The sequence below is a fragment of the Rana temporaria genome, chromosome 2 (assembly GCF_905171775.1).
Source record: "Rana temporaria chromosome 2, aRanTem1.1, whole genome shotgun sequence".
In the NCBI taxonomy this organism is placed as follows: Eukaryota; Metazoa; Chordata; class Amphibia; order Anura; family Ranidae; genus Rana; species Rana temporaria.
Genome location: NC_053490.1, coordinates 383,797,206 through 383,810,389, shown reverse-complemented (window position 1 = coordinate 383,810,389; position 13,184 = coordinate 383,797,206). Strand labels below are relative to the sequence as shown.

Genomic DNA, 13,184 nt, shown 5'->3' with positions numbered 1-13,184 from the left:
CTCCAGGGGGCCCCTTCAACACTCAAGCCCAGGGGCCCCCACCACCCTAAGTCCTGCCCTGGCTGACTAAATACTTTTTTGCCCCACTATTTAAAAACAGCAAAAAAATAAAATTGAAAACATTTGAAAGTTTACAATGCAATAAGAGAACAATTTGCTTTGCCCAGACAGGGCAAGGCAACAATTCCAGTTTAATATTCAGATTTCCATCTGCTCATATGCACACCTTTCCTTTGCTCTCCCACTGCTTCAATATAGCTTTGGAAAGCAAAGGAAATACCCAGTAGATCTGGGTATGGAGTGGTTTGTGACTTGCTCAGCACTTCACATGGGGGCAGGGAAAGAATCTTTAGCCCTGGGGAAACTCCAACTGTTAGAGGACACACGACTTCCTTTCCTGGCTCCCAACGGCCAGATAGAGCAGTGGGAAAGGAAAAGGGTTAATATTCTGTGTTAGGGAGGACTGTACTGAAGTAAATCTGTTGCTTTGCCCTGCATAGGTACAGCATAGCTTTGATTCATAGTGGAACCACAAGGCAAAAAAACTTTTTTTTTTCTTCCCGTTCTGGATAGAGTAAAGGAGGATTATAACCCTTAGGGTGAATCTCCCCAACAGGGAAATAAACCGCAACAAAACTCTATTCTCCAGTCTGTTTAAAGCATAGCTAAAGGCAACCCCTTTTTTGTGTCAAAAGCATACCTAAACCTAAAGTAAAAATAGAATATATTGCAGCTTACCAATCCTTCAGGACTGGTTCACACCAGATGCAGTTCAGTTCATTTTTAATCTGCATCAAACATTCATGCACAGTTTAATGTATTCCAATGGCCCCAAGCAGTGCCGGCCCAAGACATTGTGCTGCCTGGGACAAAGAATGAAATGCTGCCCCCCCCCCCAAAAAAAAAAAAAAATCACGCCCACCAAAAGGCCCCCACATTCATTATTTTATATCATGATAACTAAAGGGGACCTGTCATGGCTCTATACATGTATAAAGGAGTATAAAAGGACCTGTCAGGGCTCTATACATGTGTATAGGAGTGTAAAAGGACGTGTCATGGCTCTATACATGTATATAGAAATGTTCTGCCCACCCGCTCCTGTCACCACTAACAGCAGCGGCGCCGGGCTCCTCACAGGCAGTGGCGCCTGCCCGCTCACTTGCTGACTGCCCCCCCCTGCGAGTGTCCTTACAGGCAGCCCGGCACCGTGCTCCTCACATGCAGAGGAGCGGGCAGAACGGGCTGGCAGGCGTCAGTATGCTGCCCCCCTAAAAGTGCCGCCTGGTACCCATGGTACCACCCGGTCCCATTGTAGGGCCGGCCCTGGCCCCAAGTTCACAACAGTACAATCAACAAAAGTAGAAAATGCAGAATTTTTTTCTGTATAGACCCAATACCAGCATATACAGTATCTCAAAAAAGTGAGTACACCCCCTCACAATTTTATAACGATTTTATTATATCTTTTCATGCACAACACTGAAGAAATTACACTTTGCTACAATGTAAAGTAATGTGTACAGCAGTGTAAATTTGCTGTCCCCTCAAAATAACTTCGCAGAGCTATTAATGTCTAAACCGTTGACAACAAAAGTGAGTACACCCCTAAGTGTCCAAATTGGGCGCAAAGTGTAAATATTTTGTGTGGCCACCATTATTTTCCAGCACTGCCATAACCCTCTCGGGCATGGAATTCACCACAGCTTCACAGGATGCCACTGGAGTCTTCTTCCACTCCTCCATGACGACATCACAGAGCTGGTGGATGTTAGAGACCTTGCGCTTTTCCACCTTCCATTTGAGGATGCCCCACAGATGCTCAATAGGGTTTAGTAAAGCAAGGTAGATTTGCGCTTCTCCTTAATGGTATCAGATATTAAAAAATAAATGAAAAAGCGTGTTGACAAATAAAAAGGTGAGTGTTAAACAAAAAATAATGATTCTAATTGGGATATCATAGGATTCCAATAGAAAAAAAATAAGTGAAAGTTTGAGGTGAAAAAAAGTTTTCAATTAGGTGCTGCAATAGTGAAATTCGCTGGAATATTCAGCAAGCTAAGGATGTATAAATAAAGTAATGCGCAACCCACAAACATAAAAGTGCAGAAAAAAAGTGTACATTTGTGAAACTGAACCAGCATAAAGTCTGTAGTTAAATTTCCTGTGTAGAAAAATATATATATATATATATATATATATATATATATATATATATATATATATATATATATATATATATATATATATATATATATATATATATATATATATATATATATATATATATATATATATATATATATATATATATATATATATATATATATATATATATATATATATATATATATATATATATATATATATATATATATATATATATATATATATATATATATATATATATATATATAAAAATAAAATAGTCCAAAAAAATATATATAAACGGTTGGGATCAGATGCATAAAATCATATATAGTCCAAGAAACTTCCTAATCTCTGACACCAAACGATCAGCTTGCTTCAGTATAGACAAAACTCTACATCCATATAGTATAGGTGAAAACAATGGAAGGTGCAGATAAATAAGCCTCTTACCAGAGAGACGGTTTCATAGGCATGTCATCCCCGACCTGGGAGCTGTGGTTCATGCAAGCCGACAGGATCTGGCGTTCTGAACTTCAGGTGCAGCAGTGCTTGTAAATCACTCCTCAGCGATGAGATGACCAACTCTTCAGCAGTGGACTGATTAACATGTGCAGCTCTCCCCGGGTGTTTTAGGAAACAATTAGCAACAAAATGAAAAAAGAAGAGGGAGACTTCATAGTGTATTACTTAGTAGCAAAACACTTCTTTAATAAAAAAAGGTTTCTGAGTAGGAACAACACAGTTTGATACGTGTGAAGCAACAGTTTACACAGAAACAAAAAGCAGTATCTTTAAAATCAAAAATAGCTCCGGTAACAACCAGCAAGCTAAAATATGGCAATGTCTTTTGAAAAAATGTAGACTCCAACCTACGCTGCGTTTCGCCTTTCTAATGGGCGTCAACTGGGAACGGAGATTGTCTCCGTTCCCAGTTGACGCCCATTAGAAAGGCGAAACGCAGCGTAGGTTGGAGTCTACATTTTTTCAAAAGACATTGCCATATTTTAGCTTGCTGGTTGTTACCGGAGCTATTTTTGATTTTAAAGATACTGCTTTTTGTTTCTGTGTAAACTGTTGCTTCACACGTATCAAACTGTGTTGTTCCTACTCAGAAACCTTTTTTTATTAAAGAAGTGTTTTGCTACTAAGTAATACACTATGAAGTCTCCCTCTTCTTTTTTCATTTTGTTGCTAATTGTTTCCTAAAACACCCGGGGAGAGCTGCACATGTTAATCAGTCCACTGCTGAAGAGTTGGTCATCTCATCGCTGAGGAGTGATTTACAAGCACTGCTGCACCTGAAGTTCAGAACGCCAGATCCTGTCGGCTTGCATGAACCACAGCTCCCAGGTCGGGGATGACATGCCTATGAAACCGTCTCTCTGGTAAGAGGCTTATTTATCTGCACCTTCCATTGTTTTCACCTATACTATATGGATGTAGAGTTTTGTCTATACTGAAGCAAGCTGATCGTTTGGTGTCAGAGATTAGGAAGTTTCTTGGACTATATATGATTTTATGCATCTGATCCCAACCGTTTATATATATTTTTTTGGACTATTTTATTTTTATATATATATATATATATATATATATATATATATATATATATATATATATATATATATATATATATATATATATATATATATATATATATATATATATATATATTTTTCTACACAGGAAATTTAACTACAGACTTTATGCTGGTTCAGTTTCACAAATGTACACTTTTTTTCTGCACTTTTATGTTTGTGGGTTGCGCATTATTACTCAATAGGGTTTAGGTCTGGAGACATTCTTGGCCAGTCCATCACCTTTACCCTCAGCTTCTTTAGCAAGGCAGTGGTCATCTTGGAGGTGTGTTATGTTGGAATACTGCCCTGCGGCCCTGTCTCTGAAGGTAGGGGGCTCATGCTTGGCTTCAGTATGTCACAGTACATGTTGGCATTCATGGTTCCCTCAATGAACTGTAGCTCCTCAGTGCCGGCAGCACTCATGCAGCCCCAGACCATGACACTCCCATCACATGCTTGACTGTAGGCAAGACACATTTGTCTTTGTACTCCTCGCCTGGTTGCCGCCACACACGCTTGACACCATCTGAAATAAATACGTTTATCTTGCCCTCATGAGACCACAGGACATGGTTTCTAGTAATCCATGTCTTTATTATATGCTTGTCTTCAGCAAGCTTTCTTGTGCATCATCTTTAGAAGAGGCTTCCTTTTGGGATGATGCAGCCATGCAAACCAATTTGATGCGGCGTATGGTCTGAGCATTGACAGGCTGACCCCCCACTCCTTGAACCTCTGCAGCAATGCTGGCAGCACTCATGCATCTATTTCCCAAAGACAACCTCTGGATATGACCCTGAGCAATGTTCCGAGTGGAAACTGTCCTGTTAAAACGCTGTATGGTCTTGGCCACTGTGCTGCAGCTCAGTTTCAGGGTCTTGGCAATCTTCTTATAGCCTAGGCCATCTTTATGTAGAGCAACAATTTTTTTTCAGATCCTCAGAGTTCTTTGCCATGGAGGTGTCATGTTGAACTTCCAGTGACCAGTGAGAGCGAGAACACCAAATCCCCATTCACACCTGAGACCTTGCAACACTAACGAGTCACATGACACCGTGAAACGAAAATGGCTAATTGGGCCCAATTTGGACAATTTCACTTAGGGGTGTACTCATTTTTGTTGCAATTGGTTTAAACATTAATGGCCGTGTGGTGTTCTTTTGAGGGAACAGCCAATTTACACTGTTATACAAGCTGTACACTCACTACTTTACATTGTAGCAACGTGTCATTTCTGTAGTGTTTTCACATTAAAAGATAAAATAAAATATTTACAAAAATGTGAGGGGTGTACTCGCTTTTGTGAGATACTGTAAATGCACCAAAACGCATGTAAACACACCGGAGCACACATTGTCCTGTGGTTTTTCAAGTGTGAAAATAAAACATGAAAAGAGGGAAAGGAAAAAACTAACTGGAACGCACTGCAAACGCATCAAAAACATTTGTAAAATGCAAAAACACATCCAGAACACAGACATTGTAGAGTAAACCGGCCCTCAATGTGGTGGCTGCATTCATTTTCTTATTTTATCATTATTTTCATATGGTGATCTGGCCAGCAAGTCTAACTTTTCAACCCCCTATGATAGACCAATCTGCACAGTCAGTTAACATTTTGGAGATCTTTCCGGTTAAGCCTGTGGGAGGATGAAATGCGTCAGTGGACGTGTTGCTGTAAAAAGAGGCTTAAAAAGTGTTAATGTTGGACTTAACACTACTCTCTCCAAAGACTGACAATGCTGCGGCTTAAAGCTCACCCCCCCCCTTTTTTCCTAAATTCCAGCTCCCCTAAGTACCAATATAGCATTATTGTATTTCTTTTGCAAAAATAAAACAATTTCCCATTAATTCCACACAGGCTTACCTCACTCTTCATAGAAGTTTAAACACGCTGCTCTATGACTTCTGCCTTACTTCCTGGACAGGACACAGGAAGTAAGGCAGAATTCATTGAGCAGTGTGTTTAAACATCCATGAAGAGAGAAGCAAGAGGGGAGCTGCGGTGGCTCAACGCGATTGGCACTGCGCTGACAAGCCATTCACCTCTGCAGCTAGAGGTTCGGATCCCGGTCTCAGCTACATGTGAATTGAGTTTGGTGGTCTCAGCCCGGCTCCCGGTGGGTGTGCTATGTGAGGTAAGCTTGCGCTTAGTACGCCCACCCCCCTCCCGCAAAAACCACCACACTTACACGCACTTGAAATTGGGTTAACATGCACGCACTTTGACCACGCAGTCTCTAAAAAGAGAGGCGAAGGACTAACGGGGCTGGTTGAGCGGGCTAGATCCTCTCACTCCCTAAATGGGAGTCCCTCTGCCCCGTTGGGCTTCAAAGCCGAGCAGGTAGGGCGGGCTGTGTGGGAGGACCCCCCTCACACACCCACCATTGCCACCTGGGGCATGGAGAAAGATGGCAGATTGCCTCTGGGGGAGGCCTGCCTACTCCCAACTCCTGCAGTCCGGCTCCTCTCTCGAGTACACGCACAAAATACACTTTAAAAAAAAAAAAAAAAAAAAAAAAAAAAGAGAAGCAATCGTGTGTAGAAATAATGGAAAGCTTGCCAAAGTCCAATCACCTAAAAAAGGTACCCACCTACACCGATGGTGTAGAAATATGTTGCTTGTGTCCTGTACTGTACTGGGATTGGCTGAATTACCAGACAAAAAGACAATGTCTAAAAAAAGAAAACGAATGCAGCCATCATATTTAACCACTTTCATACCAAAGTACGTCATATGACATCCTGGGCTTTCAGTTAAGATATCTGAATGGATGGGTGCAGCTGCAGGCATCATTCAGATATTTTTTTTTCTGCCGGCGATTTCCTGCACCATAAAAACAATCATAGTGGCAGCTCAGTCGCTTGATTGTTTTTACAGGCAGCGAGAGAGGGCAATAACTCAAACCCTCGGACTGGCTGCAGTGTTGCCGACAACTTGGCAACCCGAAGATAAGTTAGTTCTGTCCTGGGAAAAAACTGCATGCAAGTTTACATTGTGGGCCAGGTTCAATAACCATTATTTGGGGTTTAAATATACAAGTCTAACTCCACCAAAAGTAAAGGCAGTACAATATGTGCATGCTCTTTCACTAACAAAAGCCGACTGAAGCTTAAGTTTAAAAAAACAAAATTTGATCCACTCACTTGTTCATATCTGTCAGATTATCGGCAGCAAATATAAAGGACTTGTGCATCTGGTGAGTAAGCTGAAATTCACTGAGAACACACAGGAAGAGAAGATATGTATATATGCTGGCAATTATTCTGCTTACTTGATCACATTGAATTCAGTTTCTGCATGCACTTACTATTTCTTTTTGTGCTTTGATTCCAATGGGCTCTCCAAATTATATGAAGAGAGTTTTAACATTCCCAGAGCTTTCTCATCCTAAAATGTGATAAAGAAGGTCAAAAAGAGCAGCAGGCTACTAAGAATATGCATACAAACATTCATAATTTCCAACAAAAACACAACACAGATTTAAAATGTGTTAACCACTTAAGCCCTGAACCATTTGGCTGGCCAAAGACCAGGCCATTTTGTGATTTGGCACAGCGTCGTTTTAACCGACAATTGCGCGGATGTGCGACGCGGCTCCCTAACAAAATTAATGTCCTTTTTTCCCCACATATAGAGCTTACTTTTGGCGATATTTGATCACCTCTGATTTTGATTTTTTGCGCTATAAACAAAAATAGAACAATTATTTTGGAAAAAAAAAAAAAAAAAAATCAATATATTTTACTTTATAAACATCCCCCCCCATTTTTTGGTAAAAAATATCGCAATAAGCGTTTATTGATTGGTTTGCGCAAAAAGTTATAGCATCTACAAAATAGGGGATAGTTTTATAGCATCTTCATTATATATATATATATATATATATATATATATATATATATATATATATATATATATTTTTTACTAGTAATGGCAGCGATCCTTATCGTGACTGCGACATTTTAGCGGACACATCGCACACTTTTGACACCATTTTGGGACCATTGTCATTTTTACAGCGATCAGTGTAACTGATCACTGTAAAAATTACACTGGCAGTGAAGGAGGCACTGAAGGGGTTAAGTGTGTCCTAGGGAATGATTCTAACTGTTAGGGGGTGTGGCTACGAGGGACACATCGGTCGCTGCTCCCGATGATAGTGACATCTCACTGATCAAATGCTTCCTAGGAAGAATGGGTTCGCGGGCACGGAGCTCGCCAGCGCGCCCACAAGGCGATAAATTAAAAAGGGACATACCTGTTCGCCCATTGCCTGTCCTTGCCATTCTGTCGACGTAAATCTGCGTGTGGCGGTCCTTAAGCGGTTAAAGATAACCCATCATGAGAGAAATATGTAGGATGCCACTGCAGCAGTGGCGTATAATCGATAGGGGCAACGTGTGGACTGCACATGGCCCCCGACATACACTGCACCCATGTGTCTCCCCAAAGATTGACTTTTGCAGTGTTGCGAAGCACCCTTCGTGTGTGTCCCTCATTTTGGTATATGACGTAAAACGATATAAGAATTTTTGTGATTTTTGACAAGCCTTTGGACACACATACCTGAGGTCCATTATACCAGTACAATTTATCTTTCTTTAGGACACAATAGCAGTGTTTCCATTTCTGCGACATAAAACCGACATTTTCTTTCTTCTTCCACAGCCAGCCATCACAATCTGGACTTCCCAAGTCCCGACAAGACACTCGCCTGCGACTCAGCTTAGTTGCTAAGGCAGTGAAATTAAGTATTAGGGAACGAGGGAAAGAAAGGAGGGAAGGGAATGGAAGGGAAAGGAAAAGAAAGAAAAAGAAAAGAAAGAAAAGAGTAAGTATGCAAATAAGACTATACATTTCAAGTTACTGACTCAGAAATCACCATAGCTGGAAACAGCCAGGAAACTGGCAATGGCAGTTCATATACAATTAATGTATGTATGCATGCATGCATGCATCATACCTGGCCAATCCCCGCTAAAGCTGGAAATCACTGAAGTAGGCACCACTACTACAGTAATCGCCACTCGCTTCTGCGTCTCATACCAAGCAGTTGCCTTGCTGCTCACTCAGTGCAGGCAACACTCAGAAAACACTTTGCATTTTCTCAGTGAATGCAAGAATTCTGCTTGCACAAGGTGAAGGGGTGGGTCAATAATGTCATGAACTTCCCCCACGTCCAATAAGTGAACTCTTTGCATGTATTGAGAAAATTAAAGTGTTTTGTGAATGACGCACATGAGAAGCAGGCGACCTGTGCTCACCAAGCAGGACAGCTGGAACTGGAAACTAGTGGCAATCACTGAAGCAGCAGTGCCTACTATAGTGATTTCCAGCTTCCTCAGGGAATTGGTTGATATGACCCATGCATACTTAAAATTGGTCCAAGCTGTACCAAACTAAGCAGATGACAAAGTGGGATGTCAAATATCATTATGTGTGTTCCTGTTATCGTACAATTATTTTTTTGTATTGCAAGATGCTGCTGGTCACACAAATTCAAAATGCTTCACACTGTAGAAACCCATCAAAGCAAAACTGAAAACATAGTTACCTTTCTGATTTCGGGGAGATCGATCAGAGGTCTGAAATACAGTGGTAAGAGAAAAATAAAAAAAAATAAAGATTTGAACACCATGTACAAAATAATTTAGGATAGAGCAATTTACATTCCATACATACTGCAAGCATCATTATAACCTGAATGGCAAAATAAATAAATTATATACACACACACACACACACACACACACACACACACTTGCAATAAAAAGTATGTGACACTCCTAGGGAGAGTAGCAGCAGTGCTGAACTTTCTCAATTTATAGACAATTTGTCTTACAGTGGACTGATGAACAGCAAGGCTTTTGGAGATACTTTTATAACCCTTTCCAGCTTTATGCAAGTCAACAATTCTTAATCGTAGGTCTTCTGAGAGCTCTTTTGTGCAAGGCATCATTCACATCAGGCAATGCTTCTTGTGAAAAGCAAACCCAGAACTGGCTGACACCTCACTCCAATTAGCTCTTGAAGATGTCATTATAGTCTAGGGGTTTGCATACTTTTTCCACCTGCACTGTGAATGTTTACATGGCGTGTTCAATAAAAACATGGCATCATTTAATTCTATGTGTGTTATTAGTTTAAGCAGACTGTGATTGTCTATTGTTGTGACTTAGATGAAGATCAGATCACATTTTATGATCAATTTGTGCAGAAATCCATATCATTCAAAAACTTTTTAAGGCAAATATTATATATAAAATAATAAATAAATAAAAAAGGGGAAGGAGGAACACCATGCTCAACAATAATGTGCAAACTCAATAGCAGAAATATTAGCAACATCTGTGATATTTACAGCTAAAGTCTTGTAAACAAAACACAAATTTCTATTTAGGCCCCTTGCATACTTATGCGACTTCAAAGTTGCGCGATGCGGCTGCAATTTAACAAAGCAGTTATACGACTGTGGATCCGACTTTGCCCCACGACTTGATGTGGGACTTCAATGAGTGGGGACACAGACTTTGATCCCCCAATAACTAGGGGGAACTCCTTGCCAATATTTAGAAAAAAAAAAAAAAGAAGGCCTTGGGTCCCCCTTCATTGGCATTCCGGGCCCATCAGTCTGGTAAGGGTTTTAAGGGGAACCCCCTCAAAAAAAAAAAAAAAAAAAAAAAAAAAACTATGTGGGGTCACCCCAAAATCCATACCAGACCCTTATCCGAGCACCAGCCCGGCCGGTCAGGAAAGGGGATGGGGACGAGCGAGCGCCCTCCCCCCCTCCTGAGCCATACCAGGCCATGTTCCCCTTAACATGTGGGGGTGGGTGCTTTGGGGCAGGGGGGCTCTGCGCCCCTCCCACCCCAAAGCACCTTGCCCCATGTTGATGAGGACAAGGGCCCCTTCCCAACAACCCTGGCCATTGGTTGTCGGGGGCTGTGGGCTTATCGGAATCTGGGAACCCCCATTAATACCCGGCCCCCCACCCTATGTGAATGAGTATTAAGGGGGGCTCCCAGATTCCGATAAGGCCCCCCCCCCTGATCACTACTTACAGCTTTTGCCCTTTTTTTTTTAATCCAAATTGTGTCCAAATTTGGTAGCTCTGTACCAATGATCCGCTGTTTACACTAAACGAGACAGGCACTTCGTATCCACTGCTCTGCAGCTGGTATACCACACTACAGCGGAGAACAACACTCAAATGGTACAATGATTGAAATTGACCAGAAGTCTTAAGGGCAACCCAGCCTGCTTCAATATACAGAATCAATGTGGAAGAGAACGTTTTATAATAAAAAAGGTATGGTAGACCGTCTGGACTTGGTGATTTATTTAGTAAGAGTTTTGGGATTATTTAATAAACTACAAGCACCCAAGAAGAACAAGCACAAGTGATCCACAGTTGAGGCAACTCCTAATGAAACAGGACTTTTAAATGTGAGCTTTTATGTCTGCCAGCCACTCTTTCTCATGATGGCCAGCTTGACAGTGTTAGCAGTTATGGTTGCTTTAGTAAATGAGCATTGGACAGTGCCAGGGTTCATCACAGTTACTTTAAAATATACCACTTGTACCTGTTACCAAAAGCACAGCATTCCCTTCTATGCAAGATTAAGTCACAATAAAAAAGGTCATTTTGTAAGGACATACCGTAGCTGTTTGCAACTATGATGATAGTAGGCATGTCCAGTGCTCAAAATGTAAAATATTGATCAAAAGGGGGAGATGTAAAAAATGTTAAATTCTGTATAAAAAAACTCTACTACATTTGGTATGCTTTTGGAAAGATGATGCCGAGTGTCTTTCTGTCTGCTTGTACAAATGTTAAATCGATATATCTCCATCTAGAGGAGAGAATAGTTATAACTGTATTTGCTGTTAATTTAACAATCCCCATAGCTCCCAACTGTCCCTGATTTCGAGGGACTGTCCCCGATTTGGAGCAATGTACCTCATTCCTCCTCTTTTGTCCCTCATTTTGGTCTGATCCATATAGTTTTATATAAAATGCACCTTTTATCTTTCAAAAAGTGTTTCCAGGTGCTAAACCTTTCATCTAATTTCTAAATTGCTGCATTTGTACATTTTAAAAGCCAATATAAAAGGAATAGTAATGGTAAGAACAAGTCCTTGTGGATTTAATTAACCTTTTTTTGGCCAATTCTTTATGGGGTTGTGGCAGGGGGGCGTGTCCTAAGCCTACATACGTTTGTTAGTAGGTGTCCCTCATTCCGTCTCAAAATGTTGGGAGGTATAAATCCCCAATAACAAAAATAACAGAATTATAAAGTGACTGGCAGCCACAGCTAGTCTGTCTGAAAAGCTTTTGTTTGTACAATGGCACAAGTGAGTAATTGAACTTTAAATAAAAGGGAAAGGTTTACCTAATAACTAAGACTAAGCACCTATATGCATAAAATGCGTTAGGGTAGTATATAATAAAACGGTTTATGTGAGCTATCCAATTTCCAAATAAACCCTTCCAAAAGGATGGCATGCAACTACTGTACATGGACATTTCCCCATTTTATTTTAAGCTCTATGCTGAGCCAGGCAAGGCTGTATTGAATATGCCATGGAATGGATACCATCCACTTACTAGTATGTATTGCTGAGAAACTGCAGTCGTTGAATGGGCCTATCAATAGGCTACCCTATACAGTTAAAGTGTGTAATAAAATGTATTCACGACTAATCAAAAAGTACCTTGTCCGTGTCTGAATATTGCAGCTTTTTCTCCGTTTTGGGGCTTTTGGCTTTCTCTTGTGAACCTTGGGAGGAAGCTGAAATACAGAGAATAAATATGTGCAATTCTGTTCCAGGTCATTTAGGGAAAACTAGAAAAGCTAATCTCACAAAACTAATTTAAGCACAGATAACTCTGCTGGGTCTATACTCTGTCTATGCATTGTGCTGGGGTCACACAAAGAAGTACAAGCCCAGCGGTGTATCAAATTCATGTAATGCAATTAGAAAAGTTTTTAGGTGAAGTACTGTCATCACAAAGAACTCCACCAAGTTTATAGATGTTCATAATTACTACCAACACCACAAATAACCCACCAGTTTCCAAGGACTATAAAAACAGTATACGACTAGGACTACACCGTATAGCGAGAGCAATGTTCATATTAATTTTCTTCAAACAATAGTTCAAATTCTCACCGTCTAGTCTTTTGCTTTGCTGAGGAACTTCTGCAACCGTTTTCTTTGATAGACTACTGTCAGATATGGAGGGCCTCAAATTGTCAGGTGGTTCGAGCAGGCTACAAGACAGAAAGCAATAAAAGTCTTAGGTGTGAAAAAGTCTATTGATATAAAGAAACCATGGGTCTTGTTGTTTCTTTACCTGTTCACAGGTGGCAAGGTAGAATCAGACCCACTTCTTGGTCGTGAGGAATGCTAGAGAAATAATTAAAAAATATATATATTATTACGGT

The 13,184-nt window shown here is 40.6% G+C and overlaps 1 protein-coding gene across 3 annotated transcripts in view; it reads right to left on the bottom strand.

Moving 5' to 3' along the window:
• CNKSR1 (connector enhancer of kinase suppressor of Ras 1) overlaps positions 1 to 13,184 on the bottom strand; it is an 82,803-nt gene that overhangs the window by 16,206 nt on the left and 53,413 nt on the right. For all 3 annotated transcript variants that reach the window (XM_040337909.1, XM_040337910.1, XM_040337911.1), the window contains 7 exons: positions 13,094 to 13,146; positions 12,910 to 13,010; positions 12,451 to 12,527; positions 9,290 to 9,320; positions 8,302 to 8,468; positions 7,043 to 7,122; positions 6,879 to 6,950 (listed from right to left, as the gene is read on the bottom strand). In XM_040337909.1, the coding sequence (XP_040193843.1) occupies positions 6,879 to 6,950; positions 7,043 to 7,122; positions 8,302 to 8,468; positions 9,290 to 9,320; positions 12,451 to 12,527; positions 12,910 to 13,010; positions 13,094 to 13,146 (581 nt within the window). The remainder of the gene's footprint in view (positions 1 to 6,878; positions 6,951 to 7,042; positions 7,123 to 8,301; positions 8,469 to 9,289; positions 9,321 to 12,450; positions 12,528 to 12,909; positions 13,011 to 13,093; positions 13,147 to 13,184) is intronic.